This window comes from Protopterus annectens, chromosome 9.part0 (genome assembly GCF_019279795.1).
Source record: "Protopterus annectens isolate FY-2018-M chromosome 9.part0, PAN1.0, whole genome shotgun sequence".
Classification (NCBI taxonomy): domain Eukaryota; kingdom Metazoa; phylum Chordata; order Ceratodontiformes; family Protopteridae; genus Protopterus; species Protopterus annectens.
Window position 1 is genome coordinate 744,473,332 of NC_056743.1, and position 23,712 is coordinate 744,497,043.

Consider the following 23,712-nt stretch of genomic DNA (forward strand, 5'->3'; position numbering starts at 1 on the left):
CTTGTTCACCAATTAATCTGTGCTATCCTCAGTGCATTAGCAGATATGGTGGTAGTGGCACATAGATCAGAATAAAGCTATATACCGGAAATTTATCCTAATTTAGAAATTAGTTGAAATACAGTGCACACTTAAGAAAGGTGAGACGAGTCAAAACTATTAATGCTGCAAAGGTTAATGAAAGTTCTAAATTTCTTCCAAACAAAATTATCAGTACAGGCTACCCAGAATCCTTTATTCCAGAGACATTCTCAATATAGAACACAAGGAGGAGAGGATGAAACATGGGAACTAGTTCTTCATTATGATCTACTGCCTATAGGGAGATGGCAGGGGAACAGTCAGACATTTAGCTGCTGTCTTCTAGGCTCATCTTATTGAAAAGGTATTCACCCATGCCAGGATCGTTAGCCGTGGTACGTTTCAGGTTGGTAATGTGGTCTCCCAGCTTCTTGATCAGCTCCACTTCCTTTTCTAGGTAGTGAGACTCCAGGAAGTCACACATCTGTTCAAAAGACAATATGGAAAACTGTTAAATAATTCCAGTCATATCACTTTTAAAGGCTACTGTTTTCAAAATTAAGCTTTAGAGACTATCTCTAGCAAAGCTATATATGTAAGCAGGCATACATGAAAACCTAGTGAGTTTCACCCCACTCCAAGTAATAGTAAATGATAAAGTACTGTCATCACTTCACTGTCCTTCCAGTTTTCCTTCTGAGAGTTGTTACAACAGCACACTAGCAGAATAGCCCAAACTTCCCTTTCCCAAACCATCAATACCAGCTCATCCTACGGGAGTCACAAGCATTAACAGCCAAGGTCTATGTAAACTCTCCAGCATGTCCTGTGTCTGCCTTACACTGCATCTGAATGACTATGTGTAGATCCTATGACATCTGGCTTGAAAAAAGAATTTCTCCCATATACAATAAAAACAACCATATGCCACGCGTGAGAAATACCAAATAACTTATTGTGCTTTCCTAGCTGAAAAATATAACACATTTTCATGCACAGTGCTAGCCCATCTCACTTACTTTACTACCAATTCCCAAGACAATAAATAACAGGAATAATTACTGGGGTACCTTTTATGGTCCTGCTTGCTCTCTAGGCCCCATTCTGTTTGAATGAAAGGTGAAATATGATGGACTGTTATCAATGGACAAGTACACATAAGTTGTATACAGTGACAGAAAATGATCATGAGGAATTCATTTCACTCCACTTTTAGTTTCATTATTTTTTTTTTCAATACAAGCAAACTATTACCCAACCTTATGGCACCTTGTCAGGAATACATTTACATTATGGGTGTGACAGTGAAAATAGTGTCATGTTAATATATGGATTCCTAACTAAAATGTTTGTGTGGGAGCATGGCACTAATTTTTAAATATCTATGCCTTACTACAAACTTAGGCTATATTAAAACATATGTTTTGTGACAGCTGTATATGGTGGAGTCTTCCATAAACCCCCTTGCCAGGGAAGACATACTGGCACTGCTGACAGCACAGTAGTCAGTATATTCCATGTTTTACACACATATGCTGATGGCTGCTCCCCCCTCAAACTACCAGGCATTGGAAAAGTGGTCATTTCACTTAAGCTGCTGCCCCCCCCCCAACTTAATGTGTGTAACATTTTCAGCTGTGCACTCAAAAACTATTAGAGGTATTCCTTTTAGATTTGCAGTCCTCTCTGTAAGCAAGCTATATACATGTTGCTAGAGGCATAATATGGCTTGATAAAGCTCCAATGTTTCTAGTATGCTCAGAAAAAAAATAGTACTGTTAACAGAGTACGAAGAGTATGCCTGCCTACACCCTTGGTCTGACTTACAGCTCTACACTTCTAGTTTTAATCATGATCTCCTGTCATTGTTGGTACAGTGGAATTTTCTTCTGTTTCTATACACATTCCAAAATATGCTAATTGACGTGTTACATTAATTCTTTCAGTTTACCATATTTGTCTTTGCCCTTCTGCTTTGGGTCCTGGACAAAAAGGTTCTGCAGATCAGCCGCCTTACTAGATTAACAAACAAAAAATAACTAACCCCACAATTTAAACCTGTTTGTGTCATGTACTGAATTACACTTGCTGCCTGGACATGCTACAAGAATGACTGAAAACACAGGAGAAGTGAACAATCACAGTAAACAAAGTTCATCAACTGAGTCCAAAGGCCACAGTTCAAACTCATCAATGCCACAATGCCAGTCCTGCATTATTCAAACAATTCTGCAGTGTTTAAAAAATAGCAGCTAAGAAATGGTGCTGAAAAAAGCAATACTTTTCAGAGTATTTGTTAGTACATACGTGAGGGTCAGCATGCTCTGATGCAATCTTGTGCAAATCCAGCAAAGCCTGGTTTACATTCTTCTCCAGCTTCAAGGCGTAGTCCATAGCCTGCATCCCATTTCCCCATTCATCATGGTCTGGTTTCTGGAAACAAACATACAGTTAAACTCAAAACAATACAACAAACACTTTGCTTTCTTGTATATTATCCAGAATATGCATAATGGTATAGCACCATAGCAAGATGTTGTGCTGTTACTTTACATAATTTTAACCAGGGTGATATCCCCCCGTAAACACACACATACACACACACACACACACACACACACACACACACACACACACACACACACACACACACACACACACACACACACACACACAGCCACTCACACTGCAAAGCATTAAAAACTCATTACTGAGACCAACAACTGAAGTTACCAGATCAGACTGAAATAAAAATAATTAAAATTTAATCTAATCATTCTATCAACTAGAACATCATACTTAAAAGTATGTTTCTGGTAGGCAGGGGTTACAGAGGTTCTCCTTACCCTGATATCCTGGAACAAAATCCTCCCACCACGGCGATTCTGGAATTTAAGGAATCGCTCCACCTGCTCCTGCTTCTCATGGGACAGCTCCTTGAAAAACTCGTAAAACTTTTCTAAGGCCACGTCATCACGGTTAAAATAGAAGGACTGAAAATAAAAAAAACATATTACTAGTCAAGTTTAAAACTACTAGATCAAAGAATACCTGAAGAAAAAGTCATACTGTCAGACAGGGTGGTTCAAAATTTTTGTTTTGAGGCAAACCTTGCTCTGCAGCTGAATTTTCAACTTCTCTTTTTGCGGTTGTGAAAACTACATGTTCACAAGCACTGGAAAGGCTCGCTTATATATAAAAACAAGATGAGAAATGTTCAATAACTTCAGAATATTAATGAACCTTTATCTTCAGGGATGTTTCATTTCTGTCTCTACTGGTAAAAGAAGAATGCCTCCTGCTCAAAATGTTTATACTATCAGGCACAGTCATTAACATCATATGGCTCATCATAAGAACCTATTTCTAAAATATGCAACTTGAGTGGTGTTCTGCCATGGATTTATTACATGCGTGGTATTCTGCCATGGATTTATTACGACTGGTGTTCTGCCGTGGATTTATTACATGACTGGTATTCTGCTGCAGATTTATTACATGACTGGTGTTCTGCCATGGATTTATTACGAGTGATATTCTGCTGTGGATTTATTACAGAAGTGGTGTTCTGCCACGGATTTATTACATGAGTGATGCTCTACCATGGGTTTATTACTTATTATACCATGACCCCCCCCCCATTAATATTCCAAAACGTGCACGCTGATTGGTCAGCGTGCACATTGTAAATCGACTTATACTAATGGAAAAAGGTCCGGTCGCCCGGACTTTTTCCATTAGTATAAGTCTTTTTTTAAACACCGTCTCGTTATGTTAAAGGAGTTTAACATAGTGAGACAGGTTTAAAAAAAGCAACGGAGATCTCCATTGCTCTTTTTAAAGCTGTCTCGCTATGTTAAACTCCTTTAACATAGCGAGACAGTGTGTAAAAAGCAACGGAGATCTTGCTTTCTCCGTTACTTTTTTTTTAAACCTGTCTCACTATGTTAAATGGGTTTAACATAGCGAGACAGCTTTAAAATAAGGAATGGATCTCCGTTGCTTATTTTAAAGCTGTCTCGCTATGTTAAACCCATTTAACATAGTGAGACAGTTTGTAAAAAGTAACGGAGATCTTGCTTTCCCCGTTGCTTTTTTCAAAACTGTCTCGCTATGTTAAATGGGTTTAACATAGCGAGACAGCTTTAAAATAAGCAATGGAGATTGACCGTTGCTTTTTTTAAAGCTGTCTCGCTATGTTAAACCCATTTAACATAGCGAAACAGTAAAAAGCAACGGAGATCTTGCTTTCTCCATTGCTTTTGCCCACGGCTCTGATGCACTGCGTAGGCATACGCATGCGCAGTACATCAGAATTGCCGCAGAATACCAGACAGCTGCGGAAGGGCAGCAAGGAGGCATTATACAATGTCATTATTTAAGAAAAGTATTTTTTTTTTTTCTTAAATAATGTCATTGTATAATAGCAATAGCCCACTTCTGGATGTGGGTAATGCTGGATTTACCCACGGTTGGCTTTGTTTGGCCACTCAGGCTTCGCCCTCGTGACCAAACCACGCCAACAGTGGGTAAATCCAGCATTACCCACACCCAGGCGTGGGTTATTGCTATATTCACTCCACTTTTGAATGCACAGCAACAGAAGTCCTTGGGGACTGGAAACCCAAAATACAACATACCTATATAACACTGACCACTCATAACACTTGTCTGGAACACAAAAATAATACTTCCTTAGGTGTTTTCAAGTCTAATGCTTGAATTCATAAACATTCAAGTCAGCTTTTAGCTTCTGTTTCAGTGCCATGCAACTGTAGGGCTGCTTTGAAGTATATGACATACATATTTCTGGTCATACTTTCTCCGTTAGCATGGGAGATACAGATGATTAGCTTATTGTCTTTCTTTTGATTTTAACCCTTCACTTATAGTTTTACAATCACCTGCACCCAGTGCTGAGCATATTCAGAGTTCTAAGTAACTGATGTATGTTTAAAGATTTTCATGTCTTTTCTGACGGTGCTTCAAGATGAACTGATCTGGATGTACCTTAGACACATCCTAAAATTTATGATTAGTAAATTAATTGGGGTTGTTACAATTTAATTATAAGCATTATATCAATTATTGTTAATGCAGTGTGTTGGAAGATGGAAAGCTATTTCCCAAATTCAAGCATGGTTGTGATTCTATATTTAAAGAACTTTTGTTGTTTACAGAGTGGGACGAAATTAGAAAATATTTTAGGAAAAAAACATTACAATTAGCTGTTGTGTACACAAAATGAAGTGAAGTGCAAAACAATGATTTCCTACAGAAAACAATCAATAGCGTTATATAATTTGACATATTTTGACTCGGGGGCTAGACACCTGCAGAATTAGATCTACGCAAGCTAACTATACCTACCATAAGGTAAACATTCTGATTTCTTTAGAACAAAGTAGCCATAATTATAATTCCACTACTAAACCTCAAGTGATAATAGTTATTTTCTCTTTAACTCAATGATTAGGGACAAAATAAAAAATAACGAGGGACAAAGGTCTAAAATCAGGAACAATGTTTAAACTGTATTGTAATTCATTAGAAAGTTAATAAAGCAGCAAGGTTTGCATCAACATACATTTTCCGAAACACATGAAGTATGAATCTCTAATGTTGGGCATTATTTACTGACTCTAATCCTCAGTAATTTACCAGAAAACCAAAACTTTTATGAAGGACAGGACAAAAACAAGAGGTAAAATCAGGCATTTCCGGAAAACCATGGAAATCTGGGAGCTATGGACTTGTGCCTGTCATATTTCCTGGGGCTTTACATATAGGCAATGCCAGCCTAGCATCAGGATTTACACATAATATATTTTGCTGTGTTTGCATTATTTCACATGCTGTTCTTTTTCCAGAACATGCCTCCCAGTAGAGCTACTGCCAGAATTGTTTTTCTAATTGAAACAGATGCTCAAATCAGATACTTCAGTACTGTGTTTCAACATTTTGTTACACCTAAAATAAGTGAAATGAAGTGTAGATTAAGGCAGTGACTGGCAAGGGCATTTAGGTTTAGGAAGCGGGAGGGGATTTTTAGGGTTAGGGAGTGAGAAGGAAGCTTTGTGTTTAGAGAATGGAAATGTAGCTTCAGGGTTAGGGATTATGAAGGGAGTCTTGGGTTTAGGGAGCTGGAGGGGTGTTTTAAGTTAGGCAGCACTGGGGAATTTTAGGTTTAGGGAGGGGATTTACATTTTTAGGATAAGGGAGTGAGGACTTGGGTTCAGAACTGGGTGTGGAGTTTAGGGTTAGAGTTACGGCTCTGATTGGGCTATACGGTATTTTAGGGTCAGATGCTAGGAGGGCTAAGTAGTTACATAAGATTGTGTTAGTGGGAGTTAGAGCACTTGCTTTTTCAAACAAGTGGCAGTGAGCAAGTGTGTCATGAGCACTTGGAGTAGACTAACAATTACACATTCTTATGATGTAGAAGTTCCAGAAAATAAGTAACTAGTTTAGGTCTCATACAGCTTAATGAATGTGGCAAAAAGTTTACATTCTCACTACTTATTTCATTGATTTAGATTGTGCAGCATATTTATTACATGACTTAATAAATAAGCTATTTTCAACTCTAAAAAGGTCATCAGGTTCTTTACAGTCTAGCAGCAGGTCTTACAAACATTTACAGCCAATACATATGGGTGACTATAACTCCAGCTTGTACACTGCTATAGATAAGTGTAGCCAGAAATGAAGTGGTGTCAGTCTCAATAGTTTAAAGGTAGTGCACTTATTTTTGGTGCAAATGGGTGTGGGTTCTCTTCCCACACCAGCTAATTGGATTAATTATTCCAATAATGACACTGCAGTGCCCTTTAAGGGGGGGAGGGGTTGCTGCACTCCTAATTGTGTCATCCTTCAGATGAAATGTTAAACCGAGGTCCCCCCTTCCTGAATTAGAGACAGATTAGGAGGATGTCCAAGATCCCATGGCACTTAGGTTCATGGGTACTTACTAGGCTATTGATCTGTGTGGTGCTTAAGAAGCCTAACCTTACATTCCCATAGTAGTTTTTAGTCCTTATATTTTGCATACAGATAACCCATAAGTTAGCTGAACAAGGATATGTTGGGACATTTACATGTTCTCTTATCCAAGATGGACAAGCATGCTAAATTGGCAGTGAATTTTCAATTACCCACCATTCATCCAAATTACACTTGAATAAAATAAAAAGAAGTACTCTGCTTTATGTGCAGTGGAAGATGGTTATAGAAGCAGTATCCTTTGTGATGCAAACATAGTCTATTTATTTTGCAAAAGAGATTGAGATCCCTTTAATTAGCTGTTTATGATACCACTGAATTTGCGAATGTGCAATAGATCTGATAGAATAAGGTCTACTATTCTACTGAAGCTCTATATGCAAGACAGATATCACCCTCTGTACCCTTTATGATAATGAGGAAAGGGACCAGGCTTTTAGATGGTCCACACAGTTTTTATGAATTAGGCCCCTGATTTTTTTTTTCACTTATCAAAAAGACTAGGGGAAGTGCCTCAATGTCATGGCCAACATTCACCTAGTCAGTATGAGTACCACGAATCTCCCCTGAAAAGAAGCTACTGGCCTAATGAGACTAATACAGTCAACAAAGTATAAATCAAATAAATAAATGTTTGCATTCATATTCGCTTTTAGCCACCATTTAAAGTGTACACAATATAGCCAGTGGTCTCCCATTTCAAACTGAAAAAAATGTATACAAACACATCTCGCACTAATCTGTCAAGATCTGCACTATATGTCACCCTCCTGTGATAAAACCACTGTTTGGATTCATTTAAAATTTCCTTGATTGGGAAAATAGTGGTTATATAATTTATACTTCAGAATACTTTGTAAAAATCTTAAATAAGCACAGCTAGTGAAGCAGTTTTATGGACATGTACACAAGCATTTCCCAAGATCTGGGGATGGGGGGGTTAATTTATTTTCTTTTGCGAATAGAGTTTTGAACATATTTGGCTCAGAAAAGACACAGTCAGCCAACAGGTATCAATGAAATCTGTGCCTGAAAAAACAATAGTCAACAAAACTTCATTTTAGGCAATTGCCATGTGATAGCTCTGTATTTTACTAATTGTATATTTGATATAGTATAGCTATATTTCAGTTATTGTATATGTATACTGTAATTTTAAGATTTACATGCTTCTCTGTGTTATAAAGCTGCTTATTATGTAACTGGAAAATTTCTACCTGGACTCCATATTCCAGTCAGCAAAACCAGTAAATAAGCAATAAATAAAAATAACAAAACATGCTGCAAATGACAAGAAATACCACCTTACTGCAATTAATTAGTGCATATTTTTCTCACAGCAACAGCACCGTTTTATTTTACGAACGATGACCTTCCCCCATGTCAGCTTCATCCTTTCTTTTTGTTGTGTATTTAGGGACATACTGGCAGGGACAGACTCACACCTGTGTATACCCAAGCATGCACAAACAGCAGCGCATCTGTCCAGAATGCAACTCTATAAAATCAGATTTCCACAATCTCAGTGATACTTAGGGAAGTGTGGGTATGTAGGAAAATAAATATTATAATATATGCACATTGTGGTCCCAGACCAACTAAATGCGAACACTCATCGTGTTACCCTGCTGCAGTCATCACACTTGGGTTGAGTCCCAAAGCTAAGGTAGGGTGGAGGCATTATAGAAGGTTAGAAGAGGCAATGAGCCCCTGCAGAACTGCAGTGGCGAAGCCTGCCCTGGACTTAGAATAAAGAGGTAAGTGATAGTGTTTGGTGAAGGTGTGTACAGAACTCCAAGTTGCAGCTTCTAAAATTTCTTTGGTAGGAACCCCCCTGAGAAAGGCTGTAGAGGTAGCTGTTGCCCTGGTAGAGTGGGACCTAGTGGTAGGAGGAACTGGTTTCCCATGATGGGTATAGCATAATCGTATGCCAGGTTTAAGGTTTTGATCTGGCTGTGTAGAATCTGCTTGTCTTGCTGTGTGAGCAAATGAGGTATTTGAGGCAATATCCATGGTGGGTTGTGAGTCATATTCTTCAATAATGGGTACCAGTGCTGGTGAGGCCAGTCTGGGGCTATGAAAATCATTCGAGGTTTCTCCTTTTTGACCTTCAAAAGAACCTTTGTGAGAAGAGGTAATGGAGGAAAGGCATATGCTGTCAGGTTTTTCCAACTGAAGGAGAGAGCATCCACTTTCCATGCTTGTTGGTGGAATGTCCTTGTACAAAATTTTGTCAGCTGGTAGTTTTGAGGACTGGCAAACAGGTCTATATTTGGTAGGCCCCATCTTTGAGTTATCATTGCAAATATTTGTGGGTCTAGTTTCCACTCGTGGGGATCTTTGATGTTTCTGCTTAGGTCGTCTGCCAATGTGTTTTTCTGTCCTCGCAGGAAGTGAGCTTGTAACTGGACTTGGTAGGTCAGAGCTTTGTTCCATAAGATCATTGCTTGCCTGCAAAGAGGGTAGGAATGTGTGCCCCCTTGTTTGTTTATATACCACATTACTGTGGTGCTGTCCGTCTTTATTGCCAGTTGTCCAGGCTGTAGTAGATCCTTGAAGGCTGTCAGAGCTTTCTGTACAGCTAGCATCTCTGTTTGGTTTATATGCAGTTTTCTTTGTTCTGCAGTCCATAGGCCTTGAATGCATTTCCCTGCCATGTGAGCCCCCCAGGCGTAGTCTGAAGCATCTGTTGTGATAGTTTGCCTGGGTGGGGGCAAGGTGAAAGGCTGAGCCTTGTTGAGGTGACATGCCTGTGCCCACCAGAGAAATTCCTGTTGAAGGCAGGGAATGAGAGATATCACTGTTTCCAAGCTGTGGCTGTGTTGAGACCATACGCTTTTTAGGTACCATTGTAATTTCCTCATATGCAGTTTTGCAAATGGTATTATCAGAATGCAAGATGCCGTGAAACCCAAAGCCTGCAGAATTTTTCTTGCAGTTAATTGGGTCTTTGTTGCCATTGTCTTGAAATACTGAGTCAGTTATAATTGCTTGTCTGGTGTAAGATAAGCCTTTTGGGCCGTTGTGTCCAAGCTGGCACCCAGGAATGTCATTTTTTGTGAGGGTACTAGTTTTGACTTCTTTTCATTTACTGTGTACCCCAGGAAATTTAGTAGATGCTTCACAAAACCCAGATGTTGCATGAGAATGTCTTTTCTTTCTGCTTGGATGAGGCAGTCGTCCAGGTATGGATATATTTGAATTCCTCTTTGTCTGCAGTATGCAATTACTGGTGCCAGGCATTTTGTGAATACTATGGGCGCAGTAGATAAGCCAAAGGGCAGTGCAGAGAATTGATAATGGGTTGAACCTGCAATGAAATGGAGGTATCTTCTGCAACTTTGTCTGATAGGGACATGCAGGTATGCCTCCTTAAGGTCCAACGTTACCAGCCATGCTTCCTTGCCCAACATGGGAAGTAGCTGCTGTAGTGTTAGCATCTTGAATTTGGGAACTTGTAAGTAAGTGTTTAGAATTGAAAGGTCCAGAATTGGTCTCCAAGCATTTTCCTTCCTGGGTACTAGGAATAGTCTTGAGTAAAATCCTTGGCCTTGCTCTTGAGTTGGTACCCTTTGAATGGCTCTCATGGCCATGAGAGCTGTAATTTGTTTTTGAGCCTTTGCCCTTTGATTTTGTGGCAGGTTTGGCATTTCTCTTTTTATTGGCAAGGTGTGGAAGTGGAATCTGTATCCTCGTAAAATTATGTCCAGGACCCATTTGTCCTTTGTGACCATGTGCCAGTTGTCTACAAATAATGCTAATTCCCCCCCCAGGGGGGCTGACAAAAGAGCTTTGTTTGGCCAGTTGAGGTGCAAGTCATTGAGTTTGCCTCCTGGTGGCTTGAAACCTGTCTTCTCCTCCCTTCTGGGTTGGAGTGGTCCATTGGCGAGGTTTATACTGAGCTTGTGGTTGTCCTCTGCCCCTTGAGCACCTGTATTTACCCCTCTGAGGCCTGTCAGTGGCTGGAAAGGACCAATTTTTGGTTGGCCAGTTTCTGCTGAAGCAAGGGGGTTGTACCTGTAGGAAATCTTTGACTGTCTGCATTGATTTTGCCTTATCCTCCATTTTCTTTAAAACTTCTTCTGCTTTAACACCAAAAAGAACATCCTGCTGCAAGGGAGCATCTAGTAGTTTTGCTTTAACATGTTCAGGCAGACTCTGCTCCTTTAACCAGGCATGCCTACGTATAACTGATCCAGTGACCGCTGGTCTGCAAGAGGCCTCCAAGGAATCAAACCCACATTGTAAGGTATGTTTGCCCACCTGCTCGGTGGCATGCAACAAATCCTGTACTTCTTTCAATTCAGATTGTTGAGGAAGGGTTGTTATCTTTTGTTTTAACTGAGAGATCAGAAATTGCTGATACTTAAGTATATGAAATTGACAGTTTAGAGCTCTCATAGCTAAAGTGGCTGAGATGTAAACCTTTTTCCCCCATCTGTCTAGTGCTCTTGAATCCCTTTCAGAAGGTACTGGATTTTTAGCCATGGAAGCCTTAGCCCCCTTGGGACCCTGGGAGATAATGTCTGGGCCAGCTACTGGGCTTTTGTAAAGGAATTTATGGGAATCAGGTACTCTGTAATATCTGTCAGGCTTGGCCGGGGCAGGAGGCAGAGAGTCAGGGTTGAAACTGGATTCTAAATAAACATCATCCACAATGTCCAGAACCGGAGGGATAGCTAGAGGTCTGTGTTGGGGGAGTAAAAGAAACTCTCTGAGCCTTTTCTTGGAATCAGAGTAATCCTGACCTTCCCAGTGAAAATGCTCCCTCATAGTGTGTAAAGTTTCCCCAAAAGAGTAATCTTCTGGAGGGGAAGCTGAGGGAATAGAGTCCTCAGCATCAGAATCTTCATAAGGAGAGAAGGAATAGTCTTGGTCTTCAGAGGAATCCGAAGAAATAGACAGTTGTTCAGAGGAAGCAGATTCTTCCTCTTGTCTAGGCCTTTTGTCAGGAGGAGGCTGGGAACCCCTGATAAGAGTAATCAGATCTTCAGCCATCTTAAGCATCTGTTTCTTAGGCATAGGGCCTTGAACAGGAGACTGAAGTGAAGCTTTTTTCGATTTGGAAGGAGTCTTCGATTTTAAAAATGTTTTGACTGTAAGAGTCGTCGGTCTGAAAATGCCTTAAGAAAGCGAAGGTGTTTCAGAAGTACCGGCATCCTTGGAAGGTAAGTCGTCAGTAGGGCCTGAAGTAAAAGGATGTGTCGGCCTACTGCATTCCGTCAAAATATCCGTAGTGGTCTCGGGTTCCTCAACTGCGGTAGTCAGAGGCTGCGTCAGAGCCTCACAGATAACCAGAGAACCGGAGACCAGATCAACCGAGGCCTCGGAATCAGGCTTAGGCCTGGGCTGTCGATCCTTATCCCTGCGTTTTTTGTGCACGCTGGTAATCGGTAGCTCCGACGGCATGTTATAATTAAATTTTCTGCCAAAAAAGTGTCGTGCGAAATCAAATCGTCTTTTAATAGTTCAACTAGAAAAGAAAAAGCAGCAAATGCACTGTGTGCAAAATTCCATCTCTGTGTCTTGGGAATTCACCTCTATTCAATGCTCATAACAGTCCACAACACCTTCAATGAAACCAAGCAGAAGTGAACAAAAGTTTATTGTAATGCCAACAAACAAAGAATGGTTAAGCGCTTTCACTTGAATAAAACAAGCTTCCTAATAGTGCATTTATTAAATCTAGCACAAAAACGACAAGAAGTGACGTCGTGATCAGGGCCTAGGCAGGGTATACAATAAGAATGAAAATCCTTATGAGGTATTTGCTTCCCACAATAAAATACAATTGTTAACTTTTTCTGACATCGGTCTGAGGCAAGAAAACTTTCCCCAACGGGGTACTTAGCTTTATTTATTTATTTATTTATTTATTTATTTATTTCCAGTTTGATAACCGGGGAAGTCCACTGGGCCCGAAAGCCCATTTTCAGTGGAGGCCCAGGGAGAAAAGCTCCATAAAAATACATTACACACAAAAACACTCTGTGTTCTAACAGATTAACACTTTAACAATTTCCAAAAATGTAGTACATTTGGCAGTATACTTCAGAAATTAATATAATTATGAAACTGTATTGTTAGTGAAGTAGAGAGAGATAAAAGGAAATTATATATAGATCTTGAATGCAAGAGCAGTAAAACAGATGAGAAGTGAAGAAGATGCAATGAATTTAAAGGAGAAGAGGTGACAGGAGGAAGATGAAAAAGTATGGATAGACCAATATTCATGTTGTGTTTGAGTCAAAAGTATACCTTATAACAAAGGCAAAAGATTCAATTGTGAGACTAGACCTGCAAGTGGGCAGAGGGAGGAGAACGCTTAAAAGGAATAAATACAGGGTTTAATCAGGAAGAGAGTGGTGATAAAGAAGTAGAGGGAGGGGTGCCAAGGTGAGCAATCTAGGTAGGAAGTATACAATTACATTTCCAGTTTTGGGAGAGGTGAGAATGGAGAAAAGCTTTGAAGTGTTCATAGCTTGTAGTGACTCTTAGAAGGGAAGGAAGCAAGTTCCATTTTTTAGCTGTAGTATAGGAAAGTAGAAGTTGGCCAGGGGTCGTTTGGGTTTGTATACTGAAATACGATTCTGGTGGCTGGATCTTAGGGGCCTGTGAGGGGTATATAAGGGCAAGATGTTAGATAATGCAGGGCAAGCAGTAGGTTTAAAATTAGTTTGTGTGCAGTAGTAAGTTGGAGGTAATTGAGGAGATTAGGGAGTTCTAGCCATTGGAGACTACGGAGGCAGATGCAATGGTGTGTAGAATGAGTGGAGTTAGTAGCGAATTTGGCGATTTTGTAGTAGCAACTTTCAAGTTTTGAGGAGATAGAAGAGGAGAGATTGGTTAGAAGAGGAGCACCATACAGTAGTGAAGGAAGAAGGTAGGTAGTGGCGAGAGTTTGTCTTGTAGATAGAGTAAGAAAGTTGGCATTTCTATAAAGCATACCAAGCTTCTGATGTGTTTTTTTTATGTTTAGTTGAATATGAGTATTAAATTTCAGGTGTTCATCAATGGTAACTCCGAGTAATTTTGCACAACTAACAACATCTACTGGGGACTGGGAGAGGCTGGAAATTTTGAAGGATGACTTATCAAGAGTCAGAGCTTTTGAGGAGGAGAAGAGAATGATATGGGATTTATTGGCATTGAGGGAAAGATGGTTATTAAGCATCCAATTTTCTGTCGTTGTGAAGGCCAATTGGGTTTTGGCTTGAAGCTCGGGAAGGCTAGGGGCAGAGCAGATAACAGTGGAGTCGTCTGCATATTGTACTATTTGAGACTGAGGAATTGAAGAGTGGAGATCATTGATAAAGATATTAAAGAGCAGTGGCCCGAGAATAGAGCCTTGAGGGACTCCGGTAGGGGTAGGTAAGAATTCTGAGGTACCAGTCTTCCATTTCACAGCTTGGGATCTAGCTGAGAGATAACTTTTGAACAAAGAGAGGGAGTTGTGGGAGAGATTGAGGTTAGAAAGGTGGTTGAGAAGGAGAGTGTGGGATATTGTGTCGAATGCCTTGGAAAGGTCAAGTAGAACAGTGGAGACAATATTTCCAGAATCACGGGCATGGTTGATAATGTCTAGGAAGGAAAGGAGAGCAGTTATGGTACTGTGGCCAGGCCGAAACCCATGTTGAGTAGGAGAGAGGAGATGGTTATTGAGGAGGTGAGGCATGAGTTGCTGGTGGATACATTTTTCAAGGACTTTTGAAATAGGGGAAAGAATGGCTATTGGGCGAAAGTTAGAAATGTTATTATTTTTGCCTCCTTTATGGAGGGGCAGAATGTGGGCAGCTCGCCAAAGTTTGGGAACATAAGATTCTTGGATGGATCTATTGATGAGAATGCTGATAGGTATGGCGATCCCTTCTGCTGCAAGCTTGAGAAAGAGTGATGGGATGTTATCGGGGGCATTGGAGCATGGTTTGAGTTTGGAAAGAAGTTGTTTGATACTGGTGGTAGATACGGGTTGTAGAATAAAGGTGGGAGGGTGGTTACGAGAGCTGGAGTGAGGGATGGAAGGTGAAGAAGGCTTTGGGCTTGGGATGGGGGAGGAATTGGAGAAGGATTTAGTCAGTTCTGCTATGGAGCTGGTAAAAAGGAGTTGAAGAGTGTTGCAATTTCTGTGTCAGTCTTACTGATGTCTGAGCAGGGTATGGGTTTGGTACCTTGGTGCAAGAGGACATTGTTGGAATTCCAGAACTTTTGGGATTATTTGTGAGAGTAGACTGAAGTTTGTTGTAGTATGATTTTTATCTTTTATAATAAGTTTTTTGCAAGATTGCGGAGTTGCTTATATTGAAGTAAAGAAGCTGTGTTTTTATTTTTATTGTATTGTTTCCAAATTTTGTCCCTTTGTAGCATTATCGTTTTAGTGTCCTTAGTTAGCCAAGGGGCAGAGTTGAACTTTATTCGTTTTGTTCGAGGAGGGGCTTGGGAGTTTAGGATTTTAAGGAAGGTAGTATTGAAGACTTCTAGGGCTTCATCTAGGGGAAGAGTGTTTAGTGATTCCCAGTTTGTTAGTTTAAGGGTTTCAGAGAATACTGAAGGGTTAAAATTAGTTAGGTTATGAGAGTGGGCATATTGATGTTGGTGTGGGAGCTGTTGGGTATTTCGGTTAGTAAAGGCTGGGAGATGGTCACTTATTGAGTCTGGTAAGGTACCAGAGTTGGAGATATTGTTAGGGTGGCTGACTAGAATCCAGTCCAGGGTGGACCCTGGAGGGTTAGTTTTGTTAGGTCTGGTAATGTTGTTTATTAATTGAGTAAAATTATAAAGATTGATAGACTGAGAGGGAGTATTATTATTAATTGTATTCCAATCAATATTGACATCACCTAGAATGTATGTCTCCTGTTTGATATTGTTTGTTGCCCAACAGAGAATATTCTCAAGGGTGGAGGTGTTGTCTCCAGGAGGGATATACATGGTTATTACACAGATACTTTTGAAGTTGTTTATTTTGAGGATTCCTATGATTAGTTCAGCATTATTAAATTTAGGGATGGGAGTTTGGTATGGGCTGACATTTAGCAGGCAATTGTAGACCAAGGCTACACCACCTCCTTTTTTGTTTTGGCGATCAGACCTAAGAGCTTGGAAACCAGGTGGTAAAATCTCAGAGTTAGTAGTTTGTGGTTTTAGCCAGGTTTCTGTTACTGCTACTATGTCAGGTGTAGTAAGATTTAGCCAGGCATGGAAGTTTGTTATTTTGTTATTAATACTCTGGGTATTGATGGTAATGAATTTAAGGTATTTATGGCTGTGTCTATTTGTGGAGGTAGTGGGAGAGGGATTATTAGTAGGTGTTGGCCCAGGGTTAGGATGTTATAGAAGACTTCGGTCTGAAACTCGAATTCGAAAATCTCAGGAGTTGGCCGACCGGCACTTGCGAACTGCTTCTGCTTCGGGCACCGCGCGGCAAGAAAGACTGAAGAAAATGGCGTTGGTTGCAATATATGTACTCCTGGCGCACTGACGTCAGGGATGAGGCAACAGCAACTGACGTCGGACCAAGACTTTGGAAATCCGGCCAATTGCGGGACTGCCTGATGACAGGATAACCCAAGTGTGATGACTGCAGCAGGGTAACACGATGAACATCATTGTGTGTTAGACTTTAAACTCATCCCTCTGTATGAAATTATGTCAAGGAAAGACCTTTCAGTTTTTTTATGTGACAGTATGAGACTCGTGTTCTCTGACAGTATGAGACTAGTGTTCTGTGGCAGTGTGAGACTCATGTTTGGTGACAGTATGAGGCTCATGTTCTGTGACAGCATGAGACTCGTGTTCTGTGACAGTATGAGACTCATGTTCTGCTGAAACACGTGACTCATAAAAAATTAGATAATATATTTAAAAATGTGCAATCAGTTCCCAACCCAAATCTTCACACTGTTACCCTAAATCTTCACTCCCTCGCCCTAACCCTAAAGTCCTTGATAACTCCCTAACCTAAAACTGCTACACTCCTCCATATACTTAAGTTCTCTGATCATTCCTTAACTCTTAATCCCCGCACTTCCTAAACATAAGCCCTAACTGTAAAATCCCCCTGCCATTCCCTACACCTAAAGCCTCTTCTTGATCTGTGACCTAATCTACACCCCCCCCCCCCACACACACACACACACACACACACACACAGACATACTCTTTCCCCATCTCTGACTTACTTAGGTCACTCAAACTTGAATAATATGTTTGACTAAGGTGGGCAGCTGCTTGCTCACATTCGTATTCAAGTTTGAGCACAAGAAACAGCCTACATGAGTTACAAGATGCTTGAGTCCCTGGCTTCTAGACAATAATTTTTGACTTCTTGCAAGTCAAGTGCTTATAGCAGAACCAGGAAATCTGCCACAGTGGTGCAATTGTATAAGGGTTGTATAATGGTGGCCGCACCACCGATCCGGGCAACTATAGACCAATTAGCCTTGCAAGTATTATATGTAAAGTTATGAAACACATTGTGTCTGAATTCTTTAACTTGAACATGCGTAACCTCCTGAGCCTAGATGCCAATCATTCTGGGACTTTGTCAAAGGCAGATCTTATTTCCTAAAACCGATTAACTGCTTTGAAAATTTTGCAAAAGCTGAGAGAATAGACATTCCACACACACACATACACACACACACACACACACACATATATATATATATATATATATATATATATATATATATATATATATATATATATATATATAGATATATATATATATATATATATATATATATATATATATATATATACATATATATATACATAAACATTACATACATACCACTTATCTTGATTTGGTCAAGGCTTTTCATACAATCCCCTATGCTGGAATTACTGACATGATAATACAACTCAAACTAAGCCCTTCTGTTGTTGGCTGGATAGATTATTGCATATCAAAAAGAGCTCAGACACTAAAAATAGCTGATGCTTCCACTGAAGATAATAATGTCACTAGTGGGGTCCTGGAGGATTCATTCTTGGGTACTCTTCTTTTTGCATCTGCTTTTCTGATACATATAGGCAGGCTCAAGGCCTGTAGCTAACCAGGTTTTCTGAAGATTACAAAATGGAAGCAATCCTCAGATGTCCTATAGACAGTTACTCAGACAAGGTTTGGACCTTGCCAACTGCTGGTGTACCGACCATGGTCTCAAATTAACTGCTAAGGAGCACAATGTGGTTCTATTTGGAAATCAGAAATGCTGAAGCTCATACCACATCAATGAACCCCCCAAACTGACACTATCAGAGAACTAGGCACCTGTGTTGACAACAAACTATCATTTGACTATCATGTTTGTACCATAGTTTGTAAATCATTCTACCCAGTCCAGCTCATTTCCAAAAGCATAACCTCAAGATCAAAATAAGTTACAGTCTTCCTCCTCTCATTCATTATTAGGCCCATCACTGAATATACTGCCTGCGTCAGCATGTACCTGACTAAGCATTTAGCTCAACTGGAGAGACCACGAAGGCACGAAAGCAGGAGTGGGCCCACCAAAATTTTATTGAACTATAAGCGCTTTCATCAAGTACATTGCAAATCTTCTTCAGATCTGAAGAAGTTTTGCAATGTACTTGATGAAAGCACTTATGGTTCAATAAAAGTTTGGTGGACCTACTCCTGCTTTCCTGTCTTCGTTTTGTGAGGTTAACCTGTTTGTGCTATTCATTCAGTACTCAACTGGAGAGACACCAACAATTCTTAACCAAGAAAATCAGTATTTTAGCTCCACTGAGAGACTACCATCTATCTCCCTGTGCTTTGTCTCCTACAGGCACATTTGTGGCGCTCTGTTCTTAGCCTTTCATGTTATGAAAGACCCTGTCCTATTCAACCTCTTTCACCTTTATAAAACCAATCTCAATTCAACCATATGCACCAAGGACCTTGATCTCCATCAACAAATAAACAGGCATCAGTGTCATGCAGTCTTCACTTTTGGAACAAGGTTCATCTGCATGACAAAGTTGTACCCTATTCACTTTTAAGGCCAATCTCAATGACTGAATGGGATTTCTTAAATTCATCCCTTATGACAGCATGTGCAGAGCTTCCTTTAAAGGTGTTAGGCATAATTCAGACAAGTAAACTCAAGGGTGACGTACGTTGTTTTATTTGGCTAGGGCCCTATAAAGTCTTCACAACTATTTGCTTATAGTCTGCTCATGAGCCTGTGGTTGTGCTGCTGTGCACTGCCTCCTGCTCTGCTGCTTTAGCTAAAATACCTACTTTCATTTCCACTTGAGTTTTAAGAAAGAGCATAGCACTGCTAATAAATGTTATTTGAATCCCCAGCTCCACCTAGCTTTGCTATACTCAGCTTTGCTTCATTCTCTACCCTACCCCCATTCCTACTGCCTCCATATAATTTCTTTTATAACTTATAAACCCCACCCACATTCATAAACACTGCTCATTCATTACCCCCAGTTAGACACGCTGAGTCAGACCTGTACACCAATTAATTTCTATTACCCCCAAAAAATCTAACCTCCCCTTTTAACTTTCATTTTGCCTTCTTGCTACGTCAACGAAATAATTCAAATTAATTACTACATAACGAACTCCAGATACTGTTCACCAACATGGATACATGGATACGTCTGCCCCTTGAATACCATCTCAGAAAACATCACCCTCCTTGCTTTCATCACAGCATAATTCCATCTAGCACTATTACCCAAATACCAGTGAATATATGAGCCTAACGTTATGCCCATATTTAACAACCCCCTCCAATTAAAAGCTCCACCAAACTACTCCCAAACAGCACTCGTATGATAGATACCAACCTATTATCCCAGAAATAAAACATCCCCACTTAAATGTCAATATTCCCTCACAGACTCTAGCCAGTTTTACTGCTAATTTTACTAGCCAACAGCCAACAATATCGTCAAACCCCAGTCCATCCTCAGATATCACCTGTCTATCTTCAACTCAAATCCCACTTAAAATTTGTCTTTCTAGTAGTAGTAGCAGTATGTTCAACAAACTCAAACAATCATATAAAATTCTCAACATGCTCACCCCTAATATAGATGAAATGAATGAGTCCTGATTAAAGGACAAAACCTCAGACTTGGACCAGTTCTTCCCTGGTTTCTCCTACATTGCTGGTGCCAGGCCAGGTAAAAGAACTGAGGGAGTTACTATGCTTCTGTTTAAATCTTCCATCAAAGTGCAGCTGTCTGGCCAAGCTCACAACATTAAAGACCATTACTTTCTTGGGTTAGTCCTATCTACCCCACTAGAGAAAAAAATCTCAAGTCCTACTTAGTACTTGCATTTCTTCTTTTCCTCACAAACAAAACAAATTTCAAAACCTTATAACACAAATAATAAACTCCACTTCCTCCTCAGAAAGGCTTAAAATTTAGAATAACTTCAATATCATCTCCTGGTGGCACATTTAGGAATAACATCAACAAATATCTAGGAGACCTGAGCTAATTAAAAGTAGTAAAGAAACGTACCCACTCCAGTCTAAAATCAGATAAACACTCACCTCTTAGATCTATTTTACAACAAATTTTAACAGCTGCATCTGCACTCCATCTCCTCACTCTACCCTTAGTATCAATTGCCCCATCTTATTCACACTGTAAGTTAAATAAATCAGGCCACCCACACTGAAAATCTCCTTTCACCCAACATCTCAAAATAACATTTCCAAACTCAAATCACAATTTCATTTAATAGACTGGTCACCAGTCCTATAGCTTACAGGTTCAGCACCTTAATCAATATATCCTCGAGCTTCAAAACTAATACTTTTCCACTGTATGCAGACCTTTAAACCACATACTAGCAAATGTCTCACCCCTGAACTTAAAATTCCAGTTAAGCACAGAGACCAAGCATGACTCCATTAGAAACAATCTATTTATTTTACCAAATACCACTAGATCTATACATTTCCAGACCCAAGCAAAAAGCAGTCAGTTGCCACAAGGACACATTGATTAGGTACCAACAACCTACCATTCTAGGCAATGTAAAACAATTCTGGAAGCATAGTAAATCCTCATGGGAAGACGAGTAGCATGTCTAGAGAACTACAATCTCCAGCATGGCAACCAACACAGTGACAGGTAAAAGGAGCTGTTATTCAAATCTGATCCAGTTTTATGAACTGGGTTAAAGAACTTGTCATTTTTATTGAGGAGTACCAGGTCTACCCAGACTCCAGTAAGGTTTCTAACTCTGTCACACAGACAACATTTAAAGGAAAGCTGTAGAAAGCAGGGTAGGACCAAGACTGAAGAAATGGCTGAATGGCAGAACAAGAGGGGTGTGGTGAAAGAGACAATGTCAGTAATTAGGGAAATGAGTGGTGCACCACAAGGGTCTGTTCTTGGTTTCAGTACTATTCAGTGTGTTATCTCACTCAAATCTGAAGGAAAAAGAACAGGGTCAACCTCTTAGTTGCTGACTGAAAGTTAAGTGTAGCTGTGGAAGATGAGAAAAAGTCTAGTGAATTATTTAGAAAGACTAAACAAGTGGTCAGAGAAGTCAGTGTTGATGTTCAGTACAAACAAATGTAAAATACTACTTGGGCTACAGCAACCCTGGTGTGATACATCATCTGGGAGGTGCAGAACTGTTGAGAATAGAGCAGAAAAAAGTATCTAAGGATGTTGATCACATCTGGATTCGATAACTGTGGGCACAGTAAGATGGTAGTGGCAGAAGCAAACAGAATGCTAGGTTGTAATCTCAGGAGGGTACCAGAAGGAAAGTGGTGATGCTTTTTCTACAAGGCCTTGGACATACCATTCTTTGAGTACTGTATACAATTTTGGAGGCCATGTAAGGAAAAGACACCAGGCTGTTGGAAGGATTGCAGGGGAAAAGCTACCAAAGGAAGGATTGTAGGGAAAAGCTACTAGAAGGATCAGTGGGACAGAAAGGAAGGAATATAACAAGATGGTAGAGCACCTGGAGACTTCCTCACTTGAGAACAGAAAAGACAGGAAGTACATGACATTGATGGACAAAAACCATGTCAAGGAGACATGAAGACATGATTGTCAACATGAAGAACAGAGTGGGAAGGAAGGGGGCACAGACAACAGATTGTAAAGATTAACTAATCTGGATTTCACAAAAAGGATGTGGACTCATGGAAGAGATCACCAGAATAAGTGGTGTTAAGGGAACCTAGAAATCCATAGATGTATACAGAAGTGCAATGGAGAAAAAGGTAAGAAGAAGCAGACAGGTGGAGGGGAAGTAGCACACTAAGGCACTTAAAAAGGCAGACTAAATAGGCTTACTATTCCTTTCTGCCATCAAGCAAATGTGATATAAAGTCATTACAACTCAGTGCCAAAATACTTCCGTCATTCTGGAGGTTTTTGAAAACAAACTGATTAGAAATTATGAAAATGATTTCTAAATACCTATAATTTCATTAAGATGTTGTGACTGCTAGTCTGTGGTTGGAAGATTCTCCCACTGTATTGCTGTTTAGTTGTTCTGTGCCTCGGTACTGCTAAAAAATATTTTTCAAAAAATAATATGACTGAGTTCCAGATAAGTTCATATGGCAGAATGGCAGCAAATGTCTTTGTTTTATTTCTTGAGTTCCCAGTAGTCACCAGAATCAAAAAGTTCAGTCACTCCCTCAGTCTACAAGGCAGTGGGACCACAAATCTGTGTTACTATTTTTTTCTTTAAACATACAGATTATGTCTCTGTTCAACATGCTACTAGCTTCACCTTCACAAATTTCTGCCACCCCATGCAGGATGATGGCACAACAGCAGCTGGTTGGTCCAAGGAGAAAGAGGAAAGGGAACACCAGAAAATCAGTTTTATTGAAAGTGAAATAAATATACTGAATACCTCTGTCAGTATTTAATGGTAGATTAATGAAATATGACCACATAGCTTTCTTGGGTGCATAAGACGGTAAACCAATGAAGGGTGATGTGTCACAGGCTGCAGACATACACAAACAGCATACATGCAAGCATTTATCTTTGCAGAATAATTCGGTCTCCACAGTAAGACATCATGTTCAACTCAGTAACCAGGCATATAAAATGCACGTTCCCACAAGAACACTCCTAGAAGCATCAAGAATTTTTAGTTGCTGGGTAGCGTGGGGGTCTTATCATAACATATATACTCAAAATGGGCTCAGATAGGAAAAATAAGAAGGCTGTATGCATTGCAGTGCTGCAGGAGAAGCAAAGTGATTGTAAAATTAAAACAGATCTCCTTGCCTTCAGGTGCCCCCATGCAATCTGGTGCCTGGGACCGGACCTCCATTCATCCATCCAACCCTTACTGAGGTTATAGCTGCTGGAGGTGGAGCAAACTTAGTTAATTGCTCTGCAGTAGATTAAGAAGTTAAGTTAACTCCCCTATGACGCTGAATGTGACTATCCTCTTTCTTATTCTCTAATGCTGAATTTTCTTCAGCATCTAGCTTAAGTTTCTTAAAACCAGACTTTTGTTATGACATCTACCTTTGGCTACTTTTGAACAGCCTGTTTTCTGCACCATTTATTACAGGTACAAATATTAAGGGGCTCAAAATAGATGTGCTAAGAAAACAACACAGTCACATTTCACATGCATTTTAGAATGCCTTATTATTTTTTTTACATGTTTTAACCCCATTGCCTATCAATCACCACCCCCTTCCTGACTGCTGT

General features: G+C 40.0%; 1 protein-coding gene across 1 annotated transcript in view; it reads right to left on the reverse strand.

Annotated features, from left to right (window-relative positions):
- Positions 1-159: 159 nt before the first annotated feature.
- The window catches only part of LOC122811500 (ferritin light chain, oocyte isoform-like), a gene marked incomplete in the record, with an annotated part of 131,757 nt that continues 108,204 nt past the window's right edge, over positions 160-23,712 (reverse strand). The window contains 3 exon segments of the mRNA XM_044083375.1: positions 160-505; positions 2,329-2,454; positions 2,868-3,014. Of these exon segments, the coding sequence (XP_043939310.1) occupies positions 350-505; positions 2,329-2,454; positions 2,868-3,014 (429 nt within the window).